We start from the raw sequence: 27828 nt of genomic DNA, 5'->3' as shown, positions 1-27828 counted from the left end.
TATATTATCTTGTCTTTAATATATATATATGTATATATATATATATATATATATTCTAAAATATTTTTTAAGTTTTTCATATATTTTAGATTTATTTTGTATTTTCTATTTTTATTTTGAAATCTATAATATATTTAAAATTATCATGATAAAAAAAATTATATTTTTAGTATATAGATAATTTGATCAATAACTATATTATTTTTAGTATTAATAGTATTTGATCTATCTTTTAATTATTTATAAGTTAAAAGGATATTTAAAACTTTTCTTAATGATTTTTTTTGTAGTTATTGAATAGTGACTTCTAGTTGATTATTAGTTGTTAAAATTTGAGAGCTTTGTACAAACATTCTTTTTATGTATACTTTTTTATTATTGAAATGTCATTTTGAATTTGAAGTTTTTGAACTACAATGGTGCTCTTAATGTATTATCACAGACATATACATGTAAACTAGTAATTATCTATCTATATAAATAGATAGAAATAGATAGACGTAGGTAAAAGTAAGTTAATTCTATAATATCTTTTATAGAAGCTTCCTAAAAGCTTCATAGATACTGCTTTGACTTTGTAGGTGTCCATTGTTGACTTTTAGGTTAGAAACTTGGTCAACAAGTTAACTATGTGCTTTACATGTTGGTAGCTTGAAGAATAAGCTAACTATGTAGTAAACATATAGAAAAACTTGCCTTGTAAGTCAAAGCATGTATCTTATAAAATGAACACATATTGGAGGTCTTATAGAATATCGCCAAGTAGTCCTTAGTTAGATAGTATATATAGAGATAAGAGTGAAGCTCTCTTCACTCTTGTCAACTCCTTTCTTGCTTCTAATCTAATTTCAAGAGTTTCAAGTTTTCTTATCTTTTGGCAATAAGCCATTCGAGTTTCTTTTTAATATACATACTTCTTTATTTCTATTTCGTCTTGTTTTCTTTGATACGGATTTCATTGATTTATGCATCATCTTGCAATTCATGTCCTTGATAGATTGAAAAGAGTATACTAATAATATCAAAGCTTTATCTTGTCTTGATTAAAAGTGGATTATCCCTTTCTCATCATAAAATATAAGCCTATTAGAAGTTACGGATTAGCCTCTTCTAAATTCATATTATTCTTAGTATTTTCTTTGTCTTCAAGCCCTTTCTTCTACTTGTCTTGAGTAGTATTAAATATTTTTGTGAGTGTTATTATGGCAGAGCTTTTTAAATTAAGAGTGTAATGGCACAAATGCAAGAGAAATTTAGAGAGTTGATGCTTACGATGCATCAACTTAGCTTCCCACCACAAGGATCAACAAGAATGACATGAAGTGAGGATATAAAGATGATTAGAGTTGCTTCAACATCAGTACCAAATCATGTCCTTCTATCTATAATAGAACATCTTTCAAATGTTAGAGAACTAAGAGTTGTCATACCTAAGAAGTTTGATAGTACAAGATCCAAATTTCGAGGATTTATCAATCAAGTACAACTTGAGATTGAACTTCAACCTCAAAGCTATCCAACTCAAAGATCACAAGTTGGATTCATTGATACACTTCTTTCAGGTTTAGTACTATCATAGTTTTCAACTTTTTTTGAATGACAAGATCTAATATTGGATAATCTAAAGGCATTTTTGGAAGAATTTTAGTCCATGTGTAGAAAACATGATGCAACTCATGTTACAACCAACAAGATCCGTATTTTATGACAAGACAATCGATTTGTAATATTATATGCTTCATATTTTTGATAACTTATAACTGATATCAAGTGGAATGATGTTGCACTTATTAACCAATTTCTATATGGATTACAATATGAAGTAAAGAAATTGATGCTCAACTTACCTGATCCTCAAATATTGAGTCAAGCAATTGACTTTGCTGTGAAGTGCAACAATTGAATTTTTAAATTTTAATCTGAGAATTGCACAAGTCAACCTCAACGTTACTACAATTCAATGGCAACACCAATATCTCCTCAACACATACATTTAAAAGTAGAGGATATATAAATTAATGGAGTATGTTTTAAACATCTTATCGAGCAAAAAATGACTCGTTGTCATCAAGAAGGATTGTGCTTATATTATAGACAACCTAAATACATTACTCAATGTTGTCTAAAGAAGTGACAAAACCACAAAATGAAGAGTACAGCTATCAAAGAAGACAATGTATCAAAAAACAAATTTATCCAACTATAATAGGGACTCTACGGCTAGAATCTTGTACAATTTCTTATGAAGGTTCTATCCTCTCCTCAGAATCCTCTCCTTGTTTTATAATAGATGTGTATTTAGGATCTAATAATTATAAAGCCTCTGCCTTGATAGATTCAGGAGCCTCAATTTATTTCTTAGACATAGAATTTATTAAAAGTCATAAAATATCGTTAGTACAAAAAACTAAGCTTATTCATGTAAAAGTCATAGATTATCGTCTGTTGTCTTTTAGAGATATTACTCATGAAATACTTTCCATAGATGTAGCAATAAATGGTCATAGTAATTACGTAATCTTTCATATAATTAGATCTCCTTTTAATCCAGTCATTTTAGGTTTATCATAGTTAGAAAAGTATAAGCCTTGCATAGATTGGACTTTTCATACTCTTGACTTCTCTAAAAGTATAACTAAGAGTAAAATTAATTTAGTAGAAAGTCATAAGTCTAGTACAATAAAACTTATATTTGTAGATGCGAGAGCTTTTCTTGTATGTTGCAAAAGAAGAATCACATTGAGCCATTTATGCCATACTTATTTCTAATGATGTAAAGACTTCAAGTGGCATTCCAAGCCAATATCAAGAGTTTTAAGATATGTTTGAAAAGAAGAATGCCGATACTCTTCCAAAACATCATCCCTATGACTGCTCAATTGACCTTCAAGAAGGAGTACAATTGCTATTTGGACCAATCTATAGTTTATCACAAAATGAATTGGTTGAACTCAAGAAATATATTGAAGAGAATTTGGCCAAGAATTTTATATGCTATTCCAAATGACCAGCAAGAACTCCAATCTTATTTGGAAAGAAGAAAGATGGATCATTATAGATATATTTTGATTATCAAAGATTCAACAAGATCAAAATCAAGAATAGGTATCCTTTATCTTTGATATCCGGACTTCTCAATCAACTGAATCAAGCTAAGATCTACACAAAAATAGATCTATGAAGAGCATACAATCTAGTACATATTAAAGAAAGAGATGAATGAAAGACTACATTTTGAACTAGGTATGGATATTTTGAATACCACATCATGCCTTTTGAACTTACAAATGCATCGATAGCTTTTCAACATCTAGTGAATGATGTTTTTTGAGAGTTTTTGGATGATTTTGTTGTCTCTTATCTGGATAATATTTTAATCTATTCTAAAAACATAGATGAATATGAACTTCATGTTCGTCATGTGTTACAAAAATTAAGAGATGTTGGACTCTATGCTAAGATAAAAAAAGTGTATATTCCACACTACTAAAGTCAACTTCTTAAGATACATCATTTCAAATGATGGACTTGTGATAGATCCTAAAAAAGTTCAAACTATTATAGATTGGAAGATTCCAAAAATGATAAGAGATGTCCAATGCTTTTAGAACTTTGCCAATTATTGTCAGATCTTCATCAAAAAAAATTCTTGAGTTACAACCCCACTTACACGTTTGACTTGCAAAGACAAACTTGAGAGGAGTAGAGAAGGTGAAGCATCTTTTGAAGCTTTAAAATCAACTTTTATTTCTACACCAATCTTATATCACATCAACTTTTCTAAGGCATTTTTATGGAAATAGACGCATTAAACTTTGCTTTGTATGTCGTATTATCACAAATGAGAATAAATGATAAACTTCACCTGATAGCTTTTTATTCCAATTTTTTTTCAGCAACCGAGATTAACTATGAAATCCATGACAAAGAGTTTCTTGCAATCATGGATTCATTTGAAGAATGGTGTCATCATCTAGAAGGTGCTTCTGATCTAATTATCGTATATATGAACCACAAGAATCTTGAGTATTTAATGTCAACACGTGTTTTGAATCATCACTAAGCCTATTAGAGCATGTTTTTATCAAGATTTGATTTCAAGATCACATATCGACCCCAAAAACAACAAGTTTTGTAAGATGCCCTTTCTAAACGTACTTATCTTGCACCAAAAGAAAGAGATACATCTTTTGATCAACAAAAAAATGATTCTTTTGAAATCAAAGCATTTTCATCTTCGAGTAATGAAATCAACATTGATTGTTGATTCCACCCTTGTAAAACAAATCCAATCAAGTATGTCTTCTAATCCTCTTGTTCACAATATCAAGAATCCTTCTTTTAAGTCCCAAGATACTTCTAAGATTGAGTTCAAAAATAACCTACTGTATTTTGAAGGTCAATTATATGTTCCAAAAAGAGAAGCATGATTACATGTTCTTCAAGCACGTCATGACTTTCTAGCAGTAGGACATTGTGGATACAACAAGACTTTGGAGCTTATATCTAGAGATTTTTAGTAGCTACAAATGTGAAAGGATGTAAAAGACTTTGCTCAATCATGTGACATTTGTTCAAGATCAAAAACTCCTCGTCATCAATCTTATAGGCTTCTTCAACCATTATCCATTCCAGAACAACCATGGTCTTTTATTTCTATAGATTTCATGACGGATCTTCCAATTTCAAGTTCTTATGACTCTATATTTGTGATAGTAGATTATTTTACCAAGATGGCACGTTTTGTATCATGTATAAAATCTATCATAGGTGAAGAAATAACTAAATTCTTTCTTGACAACATCTATTGCTATCATGGATTATTCAAGGATATTATATTGGATAAGGGAACTCAATTTGTATTAAGATTTTGGTAGACTCTTTTTAAGATTCTAAAGTGGATATAAAAATATCTTCGACATTCCATCCTCAAATTAATGGACAAACAGAGCGTGTTAATCAAGTTATGGATCAGTATTTAAGATGTACCATCAACTACCAATAAGATGATTGGACAATTCTTTTGCCATTGGCAGAGTTTGCTTTTAATAACATAGTACATTCTTCTACAAAACCAACACCTTTCTATACCAATTATGGTTGTCATCCATGATTTGATACTTTTGACTTTTCAGAAGTTAATAATCTTGTGGTGGAAGATTTGACAAATCGTTCATTAGAGCTATATGCAACAATGAAAGCAAATTTACAAGAAGCTAAAGAACAACAAAATATCAATACGGATGTTTATCAAAAGGAACAACTACCATTTTACGTGGGTGACAAGGTATAGTTACTTTGTCGCAATATCAAGACTACTCATCCTTGTGACAAGTTGAACTATTGTAGGCTTAGACCATTTCTTATTTGTAAACAAATCAATGTAATTTTATATCATTTATACCTATCAAAGTCAATGAAAATCCATCCAATATTCCACGTGACTCTTCTTGAACCATATAAGACAGTGGACATACCAAGAAGAAAAGTGCCACCTGCTCCTATAGAAGTAGACAATAATAAAGAATTTGAAGAAGAAGAAGAAGTCTTAGATTCAAGGCGGTGCCAAAATAAGTTGGAATATAATTAGCACGGATACAATATTAGTGAACACACATGGGAGCCAATAAAGAATCTTGCAAATACAGCAAAGAAGGTGGAGGCTTTTAATCCATGACATCCATCAAAATGAAGATGAAAACCTTTTTTATAAAAGAAATAAGATCTAGGCAAGATAATATTCTACTTTCAATCCTTGTTTGTAGCTTCTTTGTATTTGAGACCATGAAGATATGGAGAACAAACAACCAACAGATTTGATTGAAGAGCCTTCATTTGCTGATGTGTAGGACAAGACATTGTAATTGTCATAACCTTCAAGACTATGCAATTGAGATGAAGATCCTGAAGAATGACATGTTTTTTCTTGAATAGATGGCAAGATACAACACGTTTGGTATCACGACCTTAGAAGAGACTCCCGATGTTTGGTAATTTTATTAAAGGTAGGAATAACTTCTGATAGTATTTCAAATATTTTATTTGAAGGAAGTTATGAAGGCCTCAACAATGACCAAATAACAGGGTGGTCTTCTCACCTTGGTATGAAAAACTATCGATGGTTGAGAGGCCCTATCAATCATCTTCGAAGAGAATAAAGATTTGAGTATGTAGCAAATACAATTCTTTGCATCATAGATTTTCTCAACATATGATGACCGCTTCTTGTAGAACTTGTTCCTAGAAGGGAGAATAATGTCACTGATATACACATGTAAGCTAATAATTACCTATATAAATAGATAAAAGTAAATAGACATAGGTAAAAATAAGTTAATTCTATAATATCTTCTATAGAAGCTTCATAGACATTGCTTTGACTTTATAGGTGTCTATTGTTGACTTTTAGGTTAGAAACTTGGTCAACAAGTTAACCATGTGCCATACATGTTGGTAGCTTGAAAAACAAGCTAACTATGTAGCAAACATATAGAAAAACTTGCCTTGTAAGTCAAAGCATGTGTCCTACAAAATCAATACATATTGGAGGTCTTATAGAACATCGCCAAGTAGCCCTTAGTTAGATAGTATATATAGAGTTAAGAATGAAGCCATATTCACTCTTGCCAACTCTTTTCTTGCTTCTAGTCTAGTTTCAAGAGTCTCAATTTTTCTTATCTTTTGGCAATGATGCATTCCAGTTTCTCTTTAATATATGTACTTCTTTATTTCTATTTTGTCACTTTTTCTTTGACACGGATTTCAATGGTTTATGCATTATCTTGCAATTCATGTCCTTGACAAGTATATTAACATTCTCCTATTTTGTACTTGAATATTTTTAAGTTAGTATGTGATTAGTAACAATGAAATTGATAAGACATATAAAGAAAACAACACTAACATGTATAAAAAAAATAAAAAATAAACATAATATTCAAGCATGAATAAAGCAATTACAAAGTATAGTGCTAATGGGTTGTGCTGTACATCCATGATGGAAGGGAGTTGAATACCACAACTCCAAGAAGTATTCTACAACCATGAGTAAAAGAATTGGGCATAAAAGATTTAGAGAGATGTGCATAATTTAGTAGAGACAATTACACATAAAATATATAAAATAAAACTACAACCATCTAAATAAAATAAGTAAATAAAACCACAAGTCTTTATTACATGTGTCCAAGACAAAAACTCATCAAAGATTTGCTCTAGCAATTTATGGCAAGTTGATAGAATAGGTACAACATCTAACATAAAATATACATAGCATAAGACCTTAAAATCAAGGATAATTAAATTAAGGCAGTATAACCTCAAACAATGTGACAAGTGGCAACTAAGTTGGGTAGGGGTAGTAAAGTAGTTCCTGGTAGTTGCCCATGGATGTCCAGTTTTTTTTTTTTTTTTTTTTTTTTTTTAATGTCTATTGATCAATTCTAGATGTTTTGTCAGAATATTCCAAAAACGGCAAGCGCATTGAATTGTTCCATAGTGTAGTTGCAAATGTTTGTTTTGATATTTTGGTATATAAATAATAAATAAAAAAGTGTCAGCAAAATAACTTTGTAAATTAGGTAGAAATTAATATATTCTCAACCAAATAAACAAATCATTATGAGAAGAATTCTAAGATTTAAATTATAACTTAAATTAAATTAAATTAATATGAATCAAAATTTGCAATATAATATCTCTCTTCATTCCAGCTAATTTTGACGGGTAGTTCTATCAGTATGGTGCAAAACCAGATTTCACAAACGAACACACAGAAATCTGTATTCTTCGACACCAATGCAGATGAAGCGAAGAGCAACCAAGATGTAAGAAATTCTTGGGCCCCGGAGGATCGTCAATAGTGCTCATCGTGTAATTTACAAGGTATAATGTACATTGACATCCCACCTGTTCGGTGAATGTACAAACTACGACTTAATCACCGACTTCCTCTATGCTAGTGGCTCGCAGACAATTTGCAGCTCTTGCTATATGCTGAGATTCACAATCTAGAATACCATCAACTAAAAACTCTTGGTGCAGAGGCGCTGCAGTTGTCGGACGGTGTTACTCTGATCTTACAACTCACTCGCAATCAATAGCTTTCCCTAAAAATATCAAAAATGTACACTAATCAGAAAAATTATCTCTGTCTGCAACTCACACTCCAGGAACTTATGCATTGAGCCCTACATCGGCGCGGGTTGCAGCTGTCGCGAATGGGATCATGAAGCGAAGGATTCAGATGCACCCCCCTCGCCGAAATGCCATAGGAAATTTGCGTAGTTACTTGCAGGGAAAGAGCTGTCTGGATCGGCTGCTATGGCGGCCTTGAACGCTCTCTCGGCTGCGGATCGAATTCCCCGCCCTAGCCATAAGAAACTAGCGAAGCGCCCGAGAATGGTCGAATCTAGAGGATCCGCTTGCATAGCCCGGTGGAAATACTCCTCAGCTCTGACATATAAATCAGAAAAACCCCAAAAACATTAGACTTATGTTACGGGTTGTTGAGAATGTGAGACGATGCATCAAATTCCAGAAAGCTACCAAGTGGCTCTTGATTCAAAACAATCCAGCATGCTGTAAGATGAGGTGCAGGACCCACATACCGGTTGTTGTCACGCCGGACGACAAAAAGAAACTGCGCGTAGTTGGCAAGAAGCAGAGGATTGAAAGGATCCATGTTGATAGCGTACTGATACTCGAGATTAGTGCGGTCGAAGCAAGGATACTTGTCGGATTCAAGATGTACCGCAACAGGAGCAACAAACCTTCGAATTGTGTCTTGACCTAGCTGTACATGTTGCAGTAGCTCATTGCTATCGGGCTTCAAATCCTGCATGCTGCTGTCAAGCCACGCCTTCCACAAATCTTGCCGCTTCTCACGCTTTGATTGCGACTTCCTTTTAGCTTCATCGACTGCAGAACCAGGAGAGTGGAAGTCACGAATTGATTCCTTCTGAGAAAACATGTATCTCTGGTTTAGAGCACTATTGAACCATGCGTCCCCATCATAGCTCTCTGCAATCAGACCAGAAGGGTAATTGTTGCCCCCAGAGCCATCACCTAGACTTGCGGGGTCAGGTTCAGATGCCGTCGACACGGAATCCTTCAACATGTTAGAATATATCTGAGTACCAATAGCCAGGTAAGGATTAGACGATGCTTGTGGGTTCCCGTATGTCGAGAGGAAGAGGGCTATGGGCTCTGGTGTCTCTGTGACGATGGCTATGGCGACATTCTCCCCCGTGGAGTACACAGTGAAATTAGCCAGTAGAATCATGACGGAGACCATGAGCTTCGGAGTACATGCGAAGATTGTTTGGAAGAGCCAAACGAAAGACGAGTGCAACTCCCGATGAGCAAGAAGTAAAACCTCATCTACATCCCACTCTGACAACAGCGCCTGCCGCATCTGCAGGGCATGGCTCTGCACTGCCTTGATCATGTACACCATGGACGAGAATGCTTTCTTAATGGCGCATCCTCGCTCCCTCGCAGGTGAAGCTCTGCTTTCGCCTTTCTTTCGCAGCTTCTTTATGGATGACGGAAGGTGCACACCTCCCAGCCCCAACCCACAGAGCACCTGCGAATCTTTGCCTTGAGTAGAGATGGAAGTGGACGCAGTGGAGCACCCTGGCGATTCGACGCCATGGTGTGGACTAGGTCCAGAGAGATCAGCACCAGTGTTAAAGGATGATCCAACCTCGGCAACGTCAAAAACTGCTGCTGTCGAAGGTGGGCATTCACCTAAGTCGCTCGCTCTAGATCCCGAGTGATGAGACGATTCCAAAGACATCATCCTTGCATGAAACTCGTCATCAAGATTGGGCGATGGCGACCTCCAAAATTCATCGGTTTCAGGGTTAGAGGATCCAAAATTGGGGCTAAGCATAGATCTCGGAATCTCTGCATTTGCGAAGCCTCCATCCTGTCGATCCTTCTGTTCGATTATGTCTGATTGTGCACCAACACCTCGTTTCGTTACACCAAAACCAAAACCATCCTTCTCCTGAAATCCCTCTATACTCTCCCCATCAGGAAGCCCTGCCTGCTCGAAGGAATTTGCTCTACAAATGCAAGTTTCTGAAATTCGTTGTTTGCTATGCTCCAAGCAAGAGCCAGATGCTGAGACCGAAACAGAGCCGAAAGTGGGGGAGTTCAGGATGGAATTTGAGCTAGAGGTGACAACTTTACTCTTTTGGCTCACAGCCTTGTGCCTTCGCCCAGTACTTGAGGCTGCTACTCTAGGGCGTCGCCTCGCCAGGCGCGAACGTCGTGCGTCCCTCAAGTCAGGGTCAATGATAACATGAAAAGGCAGCGATAGTTGTGCAGCAGCATTTGACATGAAGCCTTTGGAGGAAAAAAAAACTTCTAGAGCCATTGGTCAAGTTAGTATTTTTTCTCCGTGAGGTGTGATCACAGACCCCTCACGAGAAGCCGTCAGCTAAAAAGTATGTGCCACTGCGGCTGCGTGTCAAATAAACTCATAACTCTTACTGACTTCTCCCTCGCCTTCCCAACAACATCACTTCTCAAGCAATCACCAGAATACCCAGATCTGTCTACACTCTCAAGCTCAGAATAAAATCCCTCTCAACAACAGACCCCCCCATTTTCTTCTCTGGTCCTCCACTCCCCACAACGACAATCTGTGTAACATCCGAAGGCCGAACAATCAGTTCTCTGGAGGAAACTCTCAGTATGCTTAAAGCCTTGATCGATGTCCAAGTTCCTAATCTTGATGCCAAGACACCGTTGCCTAGAATTCGAAGGGGAATTTAGTCTAAGGAGAAATAACCCTGTGAAAAACTTCACAACCGATAACAAACAAAAAATGCCAAACCTATCAGGGACCAAAACTCTGTCCTAGAGAGTCGAAAACTCTCCCGGGGGGGGGGGGGGGGTTGTGCAGATCGAGACCCTACAGTAGATGATCGGGCATCGCAGGGCAACCAAGATCGCTTTTCCAGTGGGCATGGCAAGAGCGACCAACAGAAACGAGAATCATGATATTTGTGGTTTTGTCTGCAGTGTCAAGCCCCGAGATATTAATATGCGCTAATATTAAACCCAGGGGCATGGTCGAGTCTCAGAAACTGTCTACGCGGGACCAGTTTCATAGACTCGCGATCATGTGCAAGCTCTAAAGCTCACCATCTCTCGGCTCCACTTGCTAACTCTCCTTCTCTAGCACGGTCAGCCCTCAGATCTCACGCTGCATTTCATCTCGCAACGATGACAAGCCTTCTCATATCATTAGCCTAATCAACTCAAGCGATACAAATCTCCACATCCAGCGGGGAGGGAAGACGCGGAGCATCAGAGTAACCTCGATCTACCGTATCAGAACTCAATCTCGAATTTCATGCTCGGAACCAAACTCCGATCTCCGAATCCGGAACTCGCCTTGGTTATATATAAACCTCTGAGACAAATTTCAGACAAAAAGCACACAAAAGCTTCCCAAAGGATTCCAAACTACTCCAATGCTAGTTAATGCTTACCGAGGTAACTCTATTTTTGGGAAATGTCACATACGCTCGCCTGATACTGCGCTCGGGGTTCGTTATCGGCAATTGACGAGAAGCTGCAACAGTTGACGGAGGCACCGAAAAGTTGATGTCATTAGGCAGGTGTCGCTATTATTCTGGCATGGCAAGGGCATGGCGAGACCTGCATGTTATCACTACAGATAGTGGTTAACATGAAAAAACAGTTTCTAATTTGGGCGCCGGAGTGGGAGCCCTCTCTCACCAATACTAATTGGGATATGCTGCGCTGTGCACCATTGATTCTCCGAGCGAGTGTGTCCGTCCAGCCAATGCATGATGATTTCAACAGTGCACTAGTGCTAACCACAACCAGCAGACAAATTTTACTAGCTGCACCTCGTAAGGTGACGTGTGGATATTGAAGCCTGCCAATCCTGAACGAAACTCCTGAAACTGCAGTCGTTTCCACTTCCAAGTCGACCCAAATCACGAGAAGCTTGTCTTAGAGTTCGATCCGAATGACACGCGGATGGTCATCCATTTACACGATTCTAACAAAACGTTCTGTGGGTCCCACTTTTTTGGGGAGTTGTCAGTCGATCCCCGTCGTCGGCTCCTCTGGTCACCCTCACCCACTCACGATCGGAACTAGATAGTCCATCCTAGAACTGGTCATTGACATCGAGGTCGCCAACCAGCCCCATTCTCAGCGCACTGCGTTGTTTCCCCTACTAGACCGTTCGTCAACTGTACGGACCCTTCCACACAACCTCCATCGATGTCGAGGTGCCAGAGATCCTAGGTAATCCGATCCTCTTGTAATAACCCGATCCTCCTGCAAGAACATCAATTGTTTCTTCTTTTTCTTATGCAAGTTCATAGTAAATGGGAACTGCATTCAAAGGCCATTCAAATGGGTGCATGTTGCATGGAGATAGTGGATGTTGGTTCTTGGAACTCGTGGCTCATGGGGTTTATTTAGGGTAGATTAAGTTGTGGGTCTTGGATGATTTGGTATGTTTGAGTGGATTTTTGTGGTTTTGTTGTAATTATGTGGTTTTATTACTTGTGATTTGTTCCCCAAAATAGGTAGCTATATATATATATATATATATATGTGTATATATAAATATAGAAACAAACAAATAAATAAAAAGATGTTGCAAGTGTTATTATAGTTATCATAGTTACTGGTGCTGTTACCACGGCTTATTTTTATTAATATTGAAATTATTACATATATATATATATATTGAAACTATCAACAATATTTTTTTATTGGTATAAACAAAAACTAAATATATATATTAGGTGGGAGGCAAGATAGCAAAAATTGTGGTAGTATTAACAATATCTAATATATATATATATATATATATATATAATATTTTGTTACTTTTGTTCAATACAATAAAAATGAAAAATATTAAATTGGTACTTTAATATTATTATTACTTTATTTTTTACATATTTTTAGTAAAATGTACTACTTATGATTTATTGAAATGTGTAAAAATAAAGTTAAATTAATTAGAATTGAGAATGCCAATTTATTCTAAGGATTAATCAACATGATTTATATTATCTTATTTTTAGAAATTTGATTTTATTCTTAAAACACATTATTAATATGAAGTTAAATAAATTAAAATTTTATAATTTAAAATTTATTTTTAACAATATCTAATATAATTATATTTTAAATTGATTTTTATAATTTTTAACACTAACATTAAAACCCCTTGCTTTATTTTGGGAGTAACATATTGCAGGTAATCAATAAAACATAGATTGAAGTAAAAAATTATGACTAAAATTTTAGTTATATTTTCTAAGTCTTAAGGCTTAACTAAAATATAGTAGTAGATATAATTATAGACATGTTGTGTCTTTAAACTCAAAAGTGATTTAAATGACGTAGACTTTTTAAAAATTTATGAATTGAGAGCTTTACATTTATATATTATAATATAACTATTGGATAAAAAAATGGATGAAGATTAATATATATAGTTTATGTTTAGAATACGTTTTTGTAAAATTTAATAAAAAATATATTTGATTGATATTTAGAAAAGTCCATTTGTAAGACAAGATTAAAATCATATTCCAAGGTAAAAAATGATCACTTTTTTTTTTCAAAGAGGTTCTTTTGGAGATCAAACTCTGAGATTAGAGAGAAGGTTTTTAAAATTTTCTTACACCTCAAAATGTCATGGACATACATTGGAAGATTCTTCGAATATTCTTCTAGAATATTCTCTAAAGATTCTCTAAAGATTCCTTTAAAAGGTTCTAGAAGATTCTTAAAATATTCCCTAAAGATTCTCTTAGAAGGTTCTAGAATATTCTTAGAAGGTTCTAGAATATTCTGATAGATTCTAGGAAATTGCTCGAGAAGTTTCCTAATTAGTAGAAGTTGTTGGAGAAGCGTCCTAGTTAGCGGAAGTAGCTCGAGAAGCTTCCTATTCAGTAGTATATATAGGAGTCGAGGTTGAAGGGTTCTTCAGTCTCGACAACACATCTCTTGGAGTTTTAGCTCATCTTTCTGGTGTTGTTCTTGTACTCATCTGTTTAATCTAGTCCTGCCACTTCTTCTTGAACTTCTTGTTAGATTTCAAGTCTGTATTTTGTGTCCGTGACAGTTTGTCGAGACTGCATTTTCACTGGTATCAGAGCTAGTTCCTTCTTGTTAGGGAGTGGATTACCCCTCTTCTTGAAGGTGTGCTAGTGTTTTAGAGGTTGCGGATTACCCTCCTCTAAACTGATATCTCTTCTTTCTCAATATTGGAGCCTTATTCTTCTTGGAGAGAGTGGATTACCCCTCATCTTGGAGTCTTAAGGCGTTTTAGAGGTTGCGGAGTACTCTCTTCTGAACCAATATTGTCTTCTTGTCAAAACTCTTTTTTCTTCTTTCTGAAGGTTAGCCGAAGGTTAAGACGTTAAAATGGCTGAAAGTTTGGAATCCAAACTAGACGCTATCATAAATACTCTTGCCTCGTTGTCACATAGGACAACAGAGATCGAAGGAGTCATGGTGGGACTCCATAACAATGGAGCATCTGGGATAGCGCCATCTAAAGCATATCAGCGTCAAACTTTTGCGCCAGAAGAAGCAGTTCTACCTCCATTTCAACAAGATCGAGTAGTCCTACAATGAAAGGAGCCTCGAGTTAGTCTTCCGGATAAGTTTGATGGAACTCGTTCCAAGTTTCGAGGTTTTGTCAACCAAATCAGGTTGATAACAATTTTACAGCCCGAACGTTATCCGATGGAGGAAGCGCGTGTTGGGCTTGTTGGAACCTTGCTTACAACACAAGCTCTGTCTTGGTTTACTCCCTTGTTCAAGAAGCGATCGCCAATCCTGAGCAACTTTGAAACGTTCTTGGAGGCATTTGCAGAAGCATTTGGCGAGCATGATAAAGTTCGATGGGCTACAACAAAGATCCGATCGCTACGACAAGGAACACGCTGTGCATCAGTCTATGCCTCGGATTTCAGACAATTGACAAGTGACATTAATTGGGGTGAAGAGGCGTTGGTGAGTCAGTTTTATTGGGGCTTGAAGGATGATGTGAAGGACTTGCTGTTATCTCTTCCTGATCCTCAAACGCTCAACGAAGCTATTAGCCAAGCTGTAAAGTGTGACAACCGCCTATTCCAGCGTCGCCAAGACCAACGTCCAAGACATCAAATGACTCGTTACGACGTGACTATGTCTGCAACTAGCTTAAACTCACATTCGGAGGCAACAGACATGCAAATCGACACGACGCGTGTCCGATCTCTTACTCCAACAGAGAAGAAACGGCGTATGGAGGAAGGGTTATGTTTGTACTGTGGAGAAGAAGGTCACAAGGTTGGAAATTGCCCAAAGAAGCAAAATTGGCACCCTGTCAAGACTAGAAGTGCGATGATTCCAGAAAACGACGACGCCCAGCCACAGTAGGAACCGTGCGGCTGGACAATCTAATATCACGACAACAATCAGGTTCCTCCTTCTCTGTCCAACCTGCCCGTTGTTTTACAATTCCTTTGTTTTTAGGCCCTCAAAAACAAAAAACTTTAGCTTTATTGGATTCGGGGGCATCTACTTGTTTTTTAGATGAAGAGTTTGCTAAACGCCACAAGATCCGTTTAGTACAGAAGTCCAAACCTGTTCACGTAGAGGTGATAGATGGACGATCCTTATTGTCAGGCAACGTTACCCACGAATCAGAACCTATAGAAGTGGTGTTTAAGGACCATAGTAGTCACGTTATTTTTAATATTATTAGAACCCCATCAAGCCCTGTTATCCTTGGTCTTTCTTGGTTAGAAGTTCATAATCCGTCCATTGATTGGAGGCTACGAAGGATAACATTTCCTGAAAAAAATAATAATAAACCTGTTGGTAGAACCTACATGAAGAAATCCATGTTTATTGGAGCGAGAGCGTTCCTAAGATCGTCCAAGGAAGGCGCACCATTTGTCATTTATGCAGCTCCAACTAGCGGCGAGAATATCTCAACATCGAATATACCAGAGCAATATAGGGATTTTGAAGACGTGTTTCAGAAGAAGAACGCCGATATACTGCCGGAACATCGACCATACGATTGCGCCATAGACTTAGAGGAAGGAGCGCAACCACCTTTTGGTCCAATATACAACCTATCGCAGACGGAGTTGGCAGAATTGCGGAAATACATCGATGAGAATCTAGCCAAGAATTTTATTCGACATTCAAAGTCGCCAGCTGGAGCACCAATCCTATTCGTGAAGAAAAAAGATGGCTCACTACGGATGTGCGTGGACTACCTAGGACTCAACAAGGTGACCAAGAAAAATCGCTATCCCTTACCTTTGATCTCCGGCCTCTTAGATCAACTTGGACGTGCAAGGATTTTTACAAAGATTGATTTAAGAGGAGCCTACAACCTTGTGCGAATCAAAGAAGGAGATGAATGGAAGACAGCCTTTCATACAAGGTATGGCCATTTTGAGTACAATGTCATGCCTTTTGGTCTTACCAATGCTCCAGCGGTCTTTCAGCATATGATGAACGACATCTTTCGGGAGTACCTTGATGACTTTGTTGTCATCTATCTGGATGATATTTTGATATTTTCCAAGAATGAAGAAGAACATGAGAAGCACGTTTGTTTGGTTCTTGAAAAACTACGCGAACGAGGACTCTACGCCAAGTTAGAGAAGTGTCAATTTCACCAGAATGAGATGGAATTTTTGGGCTTCATTGCGACTACAGAGGGCTTGAAGATGGATCCAAAAAAGGTAGAAGCAATTATATCTTGGGAAGTTCCGAAGATGGTTAGAGATGTTCAGTGTTTTCTTGGATTTGCTAACTTCTATCGGATCTTCATCAAGAATTATTCTCAAGTTGCTGCACCACTCACGCGTCTAACAAGCAAAGACAAGCTCGAATGGGGATCACAAGCAGCAAAAGCATTTCAAGATCTCAAGACGGCATTCACTACGGCTCCAATCTTGGTACACCCTGACTTTACAAAGGCTTTCTATTTAGAGACCGATGCTTCAGATTTTGCTTTAGGAGCTGTGCTTTCACAGATGGGCATAGACAAGAAGCTTCACCCAGTTGCGTTCTATTCACGGAAGTTCTCTGCTGCTGAGATCAACTACGAGATCCACGACAAAGAGCTGCTTGCTATAGTGGATGCCTTCCAAGAGTGGCGTCACTTCCTCGAAGGAGCTGCACATCCAGTGACTGTTTATACGGACCACAAGAATTTGGAGTATTTCATGACAACTCGAATTTTGAATCGTCGTCAAGCTCAATGGAATATGTCTCTATCACGATTTGACTTTATTATCACCTACCGCCCTGGAAAACAGCAAGGATTATCTGACGCATTATCGAGGAGATCGTATCTTGTGCCAAAGGCTGGAGAAGCAGCGTTTGATCAACAATGTACAACATTGTTGAAACCAGAAAAATTCAGGATTTTTGCTACTGTTGCAACTATCGATGACGGCTTCCTCAGCGAGGTACGTACTGCGACCATTGAGGATTCTATAGCTCTTGACATCAAACAACGTGTCGATAATGACAAGTTTAAGGTGGAGGGAGATCTTCTGTATTTTGAGGAGCGGTTGTATATCCCGAAAGGACCAACTCGACTCCGAGTACTTCAATCTCGCCACGACTTTCCAACTGCGAGACATTTTGGATTCAACAAGACTTTGGAGCTCATTTCACGAGATTTTTGGTGGCCCCAAATGTGGAAGGATGTGAAGGAATTTGTCCTTTCTTGTGATGTTTGTTCAAGATCCAAGATCCCTCGACATCATCCGTATGGACTTCTCCAGCCATTGCCTATTCAGCACCGACCATGGTCTTCAGTTTCTATGGACTTCATTACGGACCTACCGCCATCGAATTCATTTGACAGCATCTTTGTTGTGGTGGATCGATTTACAAAGATGGCGCATTTCGTGCCTTGCAAGAAAACATCGTCAAGTGAAGACACCGCAAGACTCTTTCTTGATAACATATATCGTTATCATGGCCTACCAGATGATATCGTGTCAGATCGAGGTACTCAGTTTGTATCCAAGTTTTGGAGGTCCCTCTTTGAGATATTGAAGGTGGATATTAAGCTCTCTTCGGCTTTTCATCCTCAAACTGACGGTCAAACAGAGCGGATGAATCAAGTTTTGGAGCAATATTTACGATGCAGCATCAACTATCAACAAGATGATTGGACTGCATATCTACCGCTTGCTGAGTTCGCATACAACAACACTCTTCATGCGTCAACTCAACAAACACCATTCTTCTGCAACTACGGATACCACCCCAAGCTCGATTTATTGAGTTCTTCAGCAAATAACAACCCAGCAGCTGAAGGATTTGTGAAGCAACTATCGGAGCTTCAAGCGACGTTGAAGCTTCAATTGCAATCTGCCCAAGAGAGTTACAAGGCATCTGCAGATAAATATCGAAATGAGGCGCCTACTTTTAAAGTTGGAAGTAAAGTATGGCTTCTTCGACGGAATATCAAGACCAAGCGGCCATGTGACAAATTGGACTATCGGAGATTAGGGCCATTTGTTATCGAGAAGCAAATCAATCCGGTGGCATATCGTCTGGAGTTACCAGCTACTATGAAGGTACATCCAGTCTTTCACGTGTCTTTGTTGGAACCTTATCGAGAGTCAGCTTTTCCCCAAAGAGTACAAAGTCCGCCACCAAGTATCGAAATTGAAAACCATGAGGAATACGAGGTGGAAAAGGTACTAGATTCACGGCGTAATAGGAGAAAATTGGAGTATTTAGTGCATTGGAGTGGATACGACATCAATGAACGAACGTGGGAGCATGCCAAAAATCTTGCCAATGCACCAAAAAAGGTACAAGAATTTCATCAACGATATCCTCATAAACCTAAGCCGATTCAACGATAGCTTCTTGCTGAAGCTTGCTCATCAAGTAGCATAAAAAAGGGGGAAGGCACCTCCAAAACCCATAGTTCGATAGTGTAGAACTTTGTTAGCAACTATAGTTTGCTCTCATCATTTTAGCCTTTGGACATGGATAGTCAAGATACTACACTTGTTATGTCATCTCAAGCGACTAGCTCACGAAGACGACCGCGAGATGAAGAACCGCCTGCACCACGACGACGTCGGAGGATACCGAGCAACAGATCGCTAGTAATTGTATTTGAGGTCGAGCCTGCCTACGACGGTCAGCCAGAAGGTGTGTTTGGAGGACAGTTTTACAATGAAGACACAGAAGTCCACGCTTGGTCAGAGGTTGAAGGTGTTGGTCACTACCGTTGGCTCCAAGGGCCGATGAATCATTTGCCTCGCGAACAACAATTGGAATTCATAGCGGATGTGATGCAACAGATTTTTATTTTCTTGCGTTGGTATTGACTGATAACAACATTGCTTCTCGGAGACCTCGAAGTTAGAAGAGGAGGTGATGTCATGGACATACATTGGAAGATTCTTCGAATATTCTTCTAGAATATTCTCTAAAGATTCTCTAAAGATTCCTTTAAAAGGTTCTAGAAGATTCTTAAAATATTCCCTAAAGATTCTCTTAGAAGGTTCTAGAATATTCTTAGAAGGTTCTAGAATATTCTGATAGATTCTAGGAAATTGCTCGAGAAGTTTCCTAATTAGTAGAAGTTGTTGGAGAAGCGTCCTAGTTAGCGGAAGTAGCTCGAGAAGCTTCCTATTCAGTAGTATATATAGGAGTCGAGGTTGAAGGGTTCTTCAGTCTAGACAACACATCTCTTGGAGTTCTAGCTCATCTTTCTGGTGTTGTTCTTGTACTCATCTGTTTAATCTAGTCCTGCCACTTCTTCTTGAACTTCTTGTTAGACTTCAAGTCTGTATTTTGTGTCCGTGACACAAAATTTGTAGAATTTTGATGTAGGAGAGCTCTTCAACAAAAGAAAATAAATAAATAAATAAATAAATTTAGAAATGGCAATTATAAAGGCAATAAAGTAAAAAATGATTTTTAGCCAAGTTTTTAAAAATCTAAGGTTAATTAATGATAGAATCTATTTATATTGCTTAGTGAGCAGAAAACTTGATTCTATCTTTTGCTATAATTTTAATAGTTTACTTGCAAGTTATTGGTTTGTATATATATAAAGATATATTTTTAAAATAACATATTAAAATAAATTACTTTTATTTAGATATCAAAATATTTGACCATTTGAGAAAGAAGTTTTTTGAGATATTAACAAAAGATATAACCTTTAAAGCTACATACAAATTTTAATCAAGATTTAATAAATAAATTACAAGTTTTTTTTATTAGAATTCTTATTTACTTTTAGATTTAAGAGTTATGCATCATTAATAGAATTTTTTTATTCATTATTATTAATCTAATAAATGGATTTATATCTAATTTTATAAAAATAAATTTAATTCAAATTTGAATTGTAGCTTATAAAAATTCGATACTTAAAACTTAGAATTCTCATAAGATTTCTAAGATTTTAGTAGAATTTTACATAATTTGTCAATAAATATATACATATATATATATATATATATATATATATATAGTATATATTTTTTGATAACTTAATAGGATTTTGAAATATTTTAAAGATTTATTAGGATATATTAGATTTTTTTTATAGGATTTATTAAGATTTTATAGGATTTTTTGAGATTTTAATACAATTTTTGTTAGTTATTTAAAATCTTGATGAATGTTTGATGGAGTTTCTATAATAAATATTTAGGATTTCTTTAAGGTTTCAATAAGAATTTTAAAATTTACTAAAAATGTGATAGATTTTTTTAATATTCGATCAAATTTTTAAAAATATTTTAAAAATAAAAAGTATAATATGTTTAAAATTTAATAGGTTTTACAAAAATAATTTTAGAATTTAGAAAAAATTAATTAGAATTTTTATAAAATTTGATAAATTTTGTTAAAATATTGTATTAGAAAATTATCCAAGATTTGATTAAGATCTTTATAGGATTTGATTAAAATTTCTTAAGATTTTTTCAAACTTACTAAGATTTTATTAAGATTTAATTTTAATTTTTTAGGATTTTACTAACAAGTTATTTAATATATATCTAAGATTTGGTGGTGTTTGGGATTTAGAATTATTAGAATTTAAAGTTACTATGATTGAAGATTTTGAGAAGGATTATAGTTGTTAAAAGAAACATTATCAAACACCTTGTTTTATTTGGATTATAAGAAATTTGTGGCCTTTAGGTGACTTTCTTTTGAAACTAAATGCTTAGTGTATTTCCAAGGTGTAATTCACATTACACAACAATATCAATGCTTAGAATTAAAAATTCCAACTTATAAGCCTTTAATCTATTAAAGTCATATGATATTAAATAACTTTAAAATTATTTGACTATTTATCAACCATTAAATAAATTAAAGATTTTTTTAGAAATTTTAGTATAATTGAATTAAAAGAAAAAGAATTAATTAATTATGAATGATGTAAAAAAGCATATAAAAAAATTGTGGGCATTTTTGCTCAAGGATTTAGAAGGTAGAATAATTACTTTGAAAAAATTATTCTTTATTTATTTCTTTTAAAATGAATGAATGAATATGTATATATATATATATATATATATATATATATAGATGATGCAACTATTTTTTTTCTTCTCTCATTTCTATCTTTTATTTTCTTCTTCCAATAGTATAAATTAATTTGAACTTATTTGAAGATGGAATTTTTTCTATATTAAAATATCAATGTACATTTTTTTTTGTAGCAGGTAATACATTAGTCAAAAAATTATATTGATTATGATATTTTTTTTTTATCAATAATAGAACTAATATTATGTAATTAACAAACCTCTACATTTCATATAAGAAGACTTAAAGATAAATACTTATTTATTAACAAATTCATTTAAAGGAACATATGATATCAAGTTTTTTTTGTATTATAAATATTTTTTGTTTTTTTTTTACAAAATATATATATATATATATATATATATATATATTTTATAAGATAAAATAAGGTATTGATAAAGTTGCAATATAATGTTTTTGAAGCTTTATCTCCTTTGCCATCTTATAATTGATTCCATCTATTCTCGTCTCCATTGTCTATTCTCAATTCCAAAATCCCTCCCATCTCTCTTCTCCTATTTCCATTCTCAATCCAAGATGAGCCTTGCTTTATACTTCCTCCCTCTTCCTCTTTTACTTTGCACCCTCTTGCTGATCCATGATAGATGAGGCTCAATAATAATAATAATAATAAATTATTGTATTAAAGAAAAAAATAAAAAGAAATTTATAAAAAGAAAAAAATCCTTACAATACTTCTACCATAAAAAGCCCATTTATAGGAACTAGGAGGGCGAAATAGGAATAGATTTTCTAAAGTCTAAAACCTTATCAAATCCATAACAAAAAATAACTTGACACAATGTAAGACCAAGATCACCAAAATAAAACTAAAAATAACTGAATGGAATAGAATTCAAAAGACAAGACAAAGTAAAAGAGAATAAAATCAAATAAAATCAATTTGAATCGAATAAGAAAAATCAGCCAAACTTTACTAAGAAAAAGAATTTCAAGCTATACCTAACTCAATGCCCAAATGGCCTTTGCTAATCTTAGTTATATTTTGTTCAATTATCCTAGAACTTTCTAAAATATTTCTAATAGTAGGCCCCACCAAAATAACTACTCTTCTAAAAGATTCTAGAAGTGGGTTCTATTATGATAATTATCCTAAGTCTTTTTAGAAGGTTCTAGAGTAGATCCTATTTAAATCACCATCCTAACCTTATTTCTAGAAACTTCTCAAAAATGACTTCAAGTACATATCTTTATGTGCAAATAATATAAATATCATATCTATGCCATGTTATAGCTAATTTTCCTCTCCTAATGTAGAACGTCCTTGTTTTCTTCCCAATGGTATTTCCAAATGATTTCCTAACAACAAGTGAGGTTTTGTGCAGGTTGTCATGTTGCATCATGGATGGAATAACCTTTGTATTGAAGTTGCGAACATCCATTGCTATGACAAAAGTAAGGATATTCCAAAATACTGTCTATTTCATATTTCTATTGGTCATCAATTACAACTTGTCATGGTGGTGGTAGTGGTCGTTAGTGTTAGTCCAAAAAATGCCTTGATTTAATATGAAACTCCTTGAGCTGCAAAATATGGAAGATTGGATGGACCTGAATATGTGGCGGAAGCTCAAGGTAGTATGCAACATCAAAAATTATTGTAAAAATACAAAAATATCTAAATCATTGAGGTGCTAGCTTATGTACTTGGATTGATGTAGCAAGTGGAAGGTTGGCAATGGAAAGTAATAGTTGATCATCTTTTTGGAAGGTCTTATATCACCGGTGTCGAGGTAGAGAGAATTTGCCTCAAGAAAGTGCTGGGCTTCTAGCTGCCACTAAATGGTCAATCAAGTCTAAGATTTAAAAGTACCAAGTTTATATATATAATATATTCCTTTTTAGGGCAATTATATCAATACATAAGCCCAAGTACTAAGAAAACATCCAAATGTATGATAAAGTATCTTAATACTTTGTATATCTTTATGAGAAATGTTTATCAAACTTCAATAGCTCATATCTCACGATCGGACTGTCCAAAAAACTTAAAACTTTACACGTAGTATTGATATACTTTCAAAAACTACCACAAAAAAATTCAACTGCAAATTTGTTACAGATCTTGAGATATCACCAAAACTCTAACAGTATCTTTAAACCCTAGCTTACATACACCCGCATGCTAATTTCTTCATATCTCATAAAATAAATATTTAAATACCATGAAGCTTTGATCTATAATTTTTTAACTTAATAATTCACACTTATAGAAATTTTGAGCTAAAAATTCGTCTAGAAACTCAAGATATAGCTCCAAACATTACTATCAACAAAATGACTCACTTACTGCCTTTGAATTACATGTGCTGTCTTCAATGCCCTATAACTCCTTCATCTAGAATTGGAATTCGTCAAATAGTATATGTAAAGTGTAGTCAAGAAAGTGTTCTTTTCAACTTTAGTCGCCGATCTTTCATTGATTTTCGTACTCATATGTTATGTTTCAAAGAGTGACAATAGGTACAAATTTGAAACCTTAACTTTGAACCCCTATATCTCCTTCATAAAAACTGGAAATCATCCAAATTCTTCATCCAAATTATACCCAAAACCCTGAACTTGCTGACCCTAGCCTCCAAAGCTCAAATGAATTCGAAAGAGAAACCCTAATCCCTAATAAGGCCTCAGGCAGCCTCCTTGAAGCCCATTGGACATGGCCTTCGACCAATAGGAATGAAGTTTCCCATTCTTTGCCTTCATCTCACCATACCTTGCTTTCATCCCTTCCAATAAGCCTCCTATTAGTTAGGAGTTTTATCTTTAGGCCCCAACCTTCTCTTAAGCTTTATACTAAATATCTAAATCTTACATAATATAAACACTATAATCAAAATAGATAAATCTCCAAATAAATTTCCTTATATCAATTCTCTTTAAATTTGTTTACTAACCACTCTAATCTACATCAAAACTTACAAACATATTATATGTCTTAATTAATTTTTACATACTATAAGCAATTACAATACGACATCCACCTCCTCCAAACCTACACATCCTTCGCTATATGCAACATGTTATTCTTCTTCATCTTCTTGAAATTTCTTTGAATTACTCATAGACTCTTCTTCTTCATCTTTTGGTCCAAATATTGAGATAAGAATTCTTGAAGGACTTCTATTTGAAATAATCCATCTCTTTTCTTGAAAGTCTTCATCATTTATCATGCTATTGGAATCCTTATGATAGTTCCATCTAACTCACATAAAGTATATGTGGCATTATCATAGATTGTAACTAGCACATATGATCCAAACTATTTTTTTATAAATTTTTTTATAGTACTATGTTGATGCTCAAGGTTGCTATCATAAACTAGAATCTAGTCTCCAATCTCTATAGGCTTAGGCCTCAACCTATGAGTCTTATCAAATCTTTCTTTATTTTTTAATCTTGCTTTCTTTAACCTCTCAGCCGCAATTTGTAGGTCTTCAGGTAACCTACCCAATTGTTGGATTCAAAGCTCCAATAATCTTTTTCTATTTATATTATCTTTCCAAAATAAAAATATCCATGTAAGATAGGTTTTTTCAGCTGGCATCATAGGTTTTTGTCCTAACATTAACTCGATGGATATATAACGAGTGATAGTACTATGAGTAGTTCTATCAATCCATAGAGCAAATAGAAGCAGTTTAGGCCATTGAATTGACTTATCCTTACATACCTTAACCAATGCATAAATGATAGAAGGATGATTCCTTTCACTCTTTCCATTGGCTTCAGGATTATAAGAAGTAGTCAGCTTCAATTGAACTTCATACTTGTTGAAAAATTCTCTTGCTTCAACGGCATCCAATTCTCCTCTATCACCTCTCATCTCCCTAATGCTACCATATCTGCTAAAGATGTCTTTCAATATAAATTTGCATATTACCTTTTTATTCTTGGTTCTCAAAGCCCTCCCTTCAACATAATTTGAAAGCTCTTCTCTTGCCAAAACTAAATATTTCATACCCCAAAGTCTTGATGGTATAGCTACCAAATCAATCACCCATTGAAAATGTATTGAAGGTAGATAAGTAGGATGTAATCCATCTCTGTACCTAACTTTAGATTATAGTTGACATTCTGTGTTGGAGCTCACAAAGTCTTCTACATTCTTGTATAAAACCTTCTATCAATACCTTTCCTTGATCTTGGTATATGTAGCTCAAACTCCTCTGTGCTGTGCCCAAAGTGTATCATGATATTCTCTTAAAACCTTAAACTTAGTTTCAAGATTTCCTAATATCCTCAATAGGATTTTATCACCTCGTTTTGGCCTCTTCCATACGAATCCATCTCTAAGTAAATAACCATAGGATTGATATCTAATATCTTTGAAGATTTTATCCATCCACCCTTCTTATTTCTTCATTGTACTTAAATAAATTCCAATATCCTTCAATTTGCCTTCATACAAACCTTCATAGAATTTTTGAACCTTATCACCAAAATCCATTCCACAAGTAACAAATGAATTTCCATAACTCTTTTCTTCTTGATCTTCACCTCCTTCGTGTGCCATCATTTCCTCTTCAAAGGTATATCTAGCTCTGGACAACATATCTGCCACCAAGTTTTCTTTGCCAATAACATGTACTAAAACAAGATTCAATGTTCTTATGTAAGCTATCCATCTTAAAATGACAATGTCTGAGTAGTACAATTAATTATCATTTCAAGTAATGGCAAACAATCTGTTTTCAAAACCATACTTGCTCCAATCAAATAATCCCTCTCAGCCTTTAAAGCGGTGAGTGCTCTCCAAAGCTCTCTTTTAGCTTGTAGATAAGCCCTTTGCCTCTTTGTAAGAATCCTAGCTCCAAACCTTATAGCAGACCTTTTCCCTTCTACATCATCTTATTCAATAGCCCATCCAATTGCTATAGGGCTTGTATCCACTATTACAACTACTGGTCTTTCACATTGATAATCCACTTGTCTAAGCACAGGTGGTGAACTCAACATCTTTTTTAGGTTTTCTATAGCTATTTATTGTTCTTCTTCTCAAACAAATCTCTTATCCTTCTTTAATAACTTATATAGTGGCTATGAGATATGGGCAAAGTGAGGCACTGAAATGTGATAGAATACACATGCTCCTAAAAACCTTCTGGCTTCTAAAAATAGAAATAAATTCTTTTTAATATTTCATGCTCAGATTAATGGACAAATTGAATAAGAGAATTAAGTTCTAAAGCAGTATTTGAAGTGTATCGTCAACTATCATAAAGATGATTGGATAACTCTTTTGCTATTGACAGAGTTTGCATAAATCAATATATTCTTCTATTCAATAAACACCTTTTTTTGTCAATTATGGTTATCATCTATAACTTGATACTTTTGACTTTTCTAAAGTTGATGATCTTATGATAAAAGATTTAGCAAATTATTTGTCAAATATATATGCAACAATAAAGGAACAATTAAAAGGAGCTCAAGAACAACAAAAGATTAATGTAGATGTCTATTGCAAAGAACAACCATAATTCAACATGGATGATAAAATATGGTTATTATGTTGTAATATCAAGATTATTCATCCTTGCGATAAGTTAGACTATCATAGGCTTGAATCTTTTCCTAATTATAAATAAGTCAATCTATTTGCTTATTGATTATATCTACCAAAGTTTATGAAGATCCATCCTATATTTCATATGTTTCTTCTTGAGCCATATAAAACAATGAATATCTTGAAAAAAATACAAATGCTACCTCTTCTTATAGAAATAGATAATCATCAAGAATTTGAAGTGAAAGAAGTTTTAGATTCAAGACGGTGCCAAAATAAGTTGAAATATCTTGTTTATTAGCACAAATATGATATCAATGAATGCACATAGGAGCCAACAAAGAATCTTAAAAATGCTACAAAAAAAAAATGAGGCATTTCATCAACGATATCCATCAAAATCAAGATAAAAAATAATAAATCTTTAATATGAAAGAAATAAGATTAAAAAAAGATAGTATTCTACCTCCTACCCTTGTTTATAGCTTGTGTATTTGTGACATTAAAGAGAAAGAGAATCAACAAGTAACAAATTCAATTCAAGAGCTTTTATTTCCTGAATTATCAGTCAAGCTACTGTAATTGTGACAACTTTTAAGATTACATAATCAAGATGAAGATCCTCAAGAATGACATATCTTACCTCAAATAGATGGTGAAATACAACATGTTTGCTA

At 34.9% G+C, this 27828-nt stretch overlaps 1 protein-coding gene across 1 annotated transcript; it reads right to left on the bottom strand.

Annotated features, from left to right (window-relative positions):
- Nucleotides 1-7850: 7850 nt before the first annotated feature.
- On the bottom strand, nucleotides 7851-11843 carry LOC112289548 (uncharacterized). Its single transcript, XM_024534813.3, has 2 exons — nucleotides 8610-11843; nucleotides 7851-8454 (listed from the first exon to the last, which is right to left on the bottom strand). The coding sequence occupies exons 1-2, from the start codon at nucleotides 10382-10384 to the stop codon at nucleotides 8226-8228; spliced, it is 2004 nt and encodes a 667-aa protein (XP_024390581.1). The 5' UTR covers nucleotides 10385-11843; the 3' UTR covers nucleotides 7851-8225.
- Between the last annotated feature and the right edge of the window lie 15985 nt (nucleotides 11844-27828).

The sequence above is a fragment of the Physcomitrium patens genome, chromosome 1 (genome assembly GCF_059467195.1).
Source record: "Physcomitrium patens ecotype Gransden chromosome 1, ASM5946719v1, whole genome shotgun sequence".
In the NCBI taxonomy this organism is placed as follows: domain Eukaryota; kingdom Viridiplantae; phylum Streptophyta; class Bryopsida; order Funariales; family Funariaceae; genus Physcomitrium; species Physcomitrium patens.
Note: the sequence above shows the minus strand (reverse complement) of the source record. Positions and strands in the feature narration are given on the sequence as shown.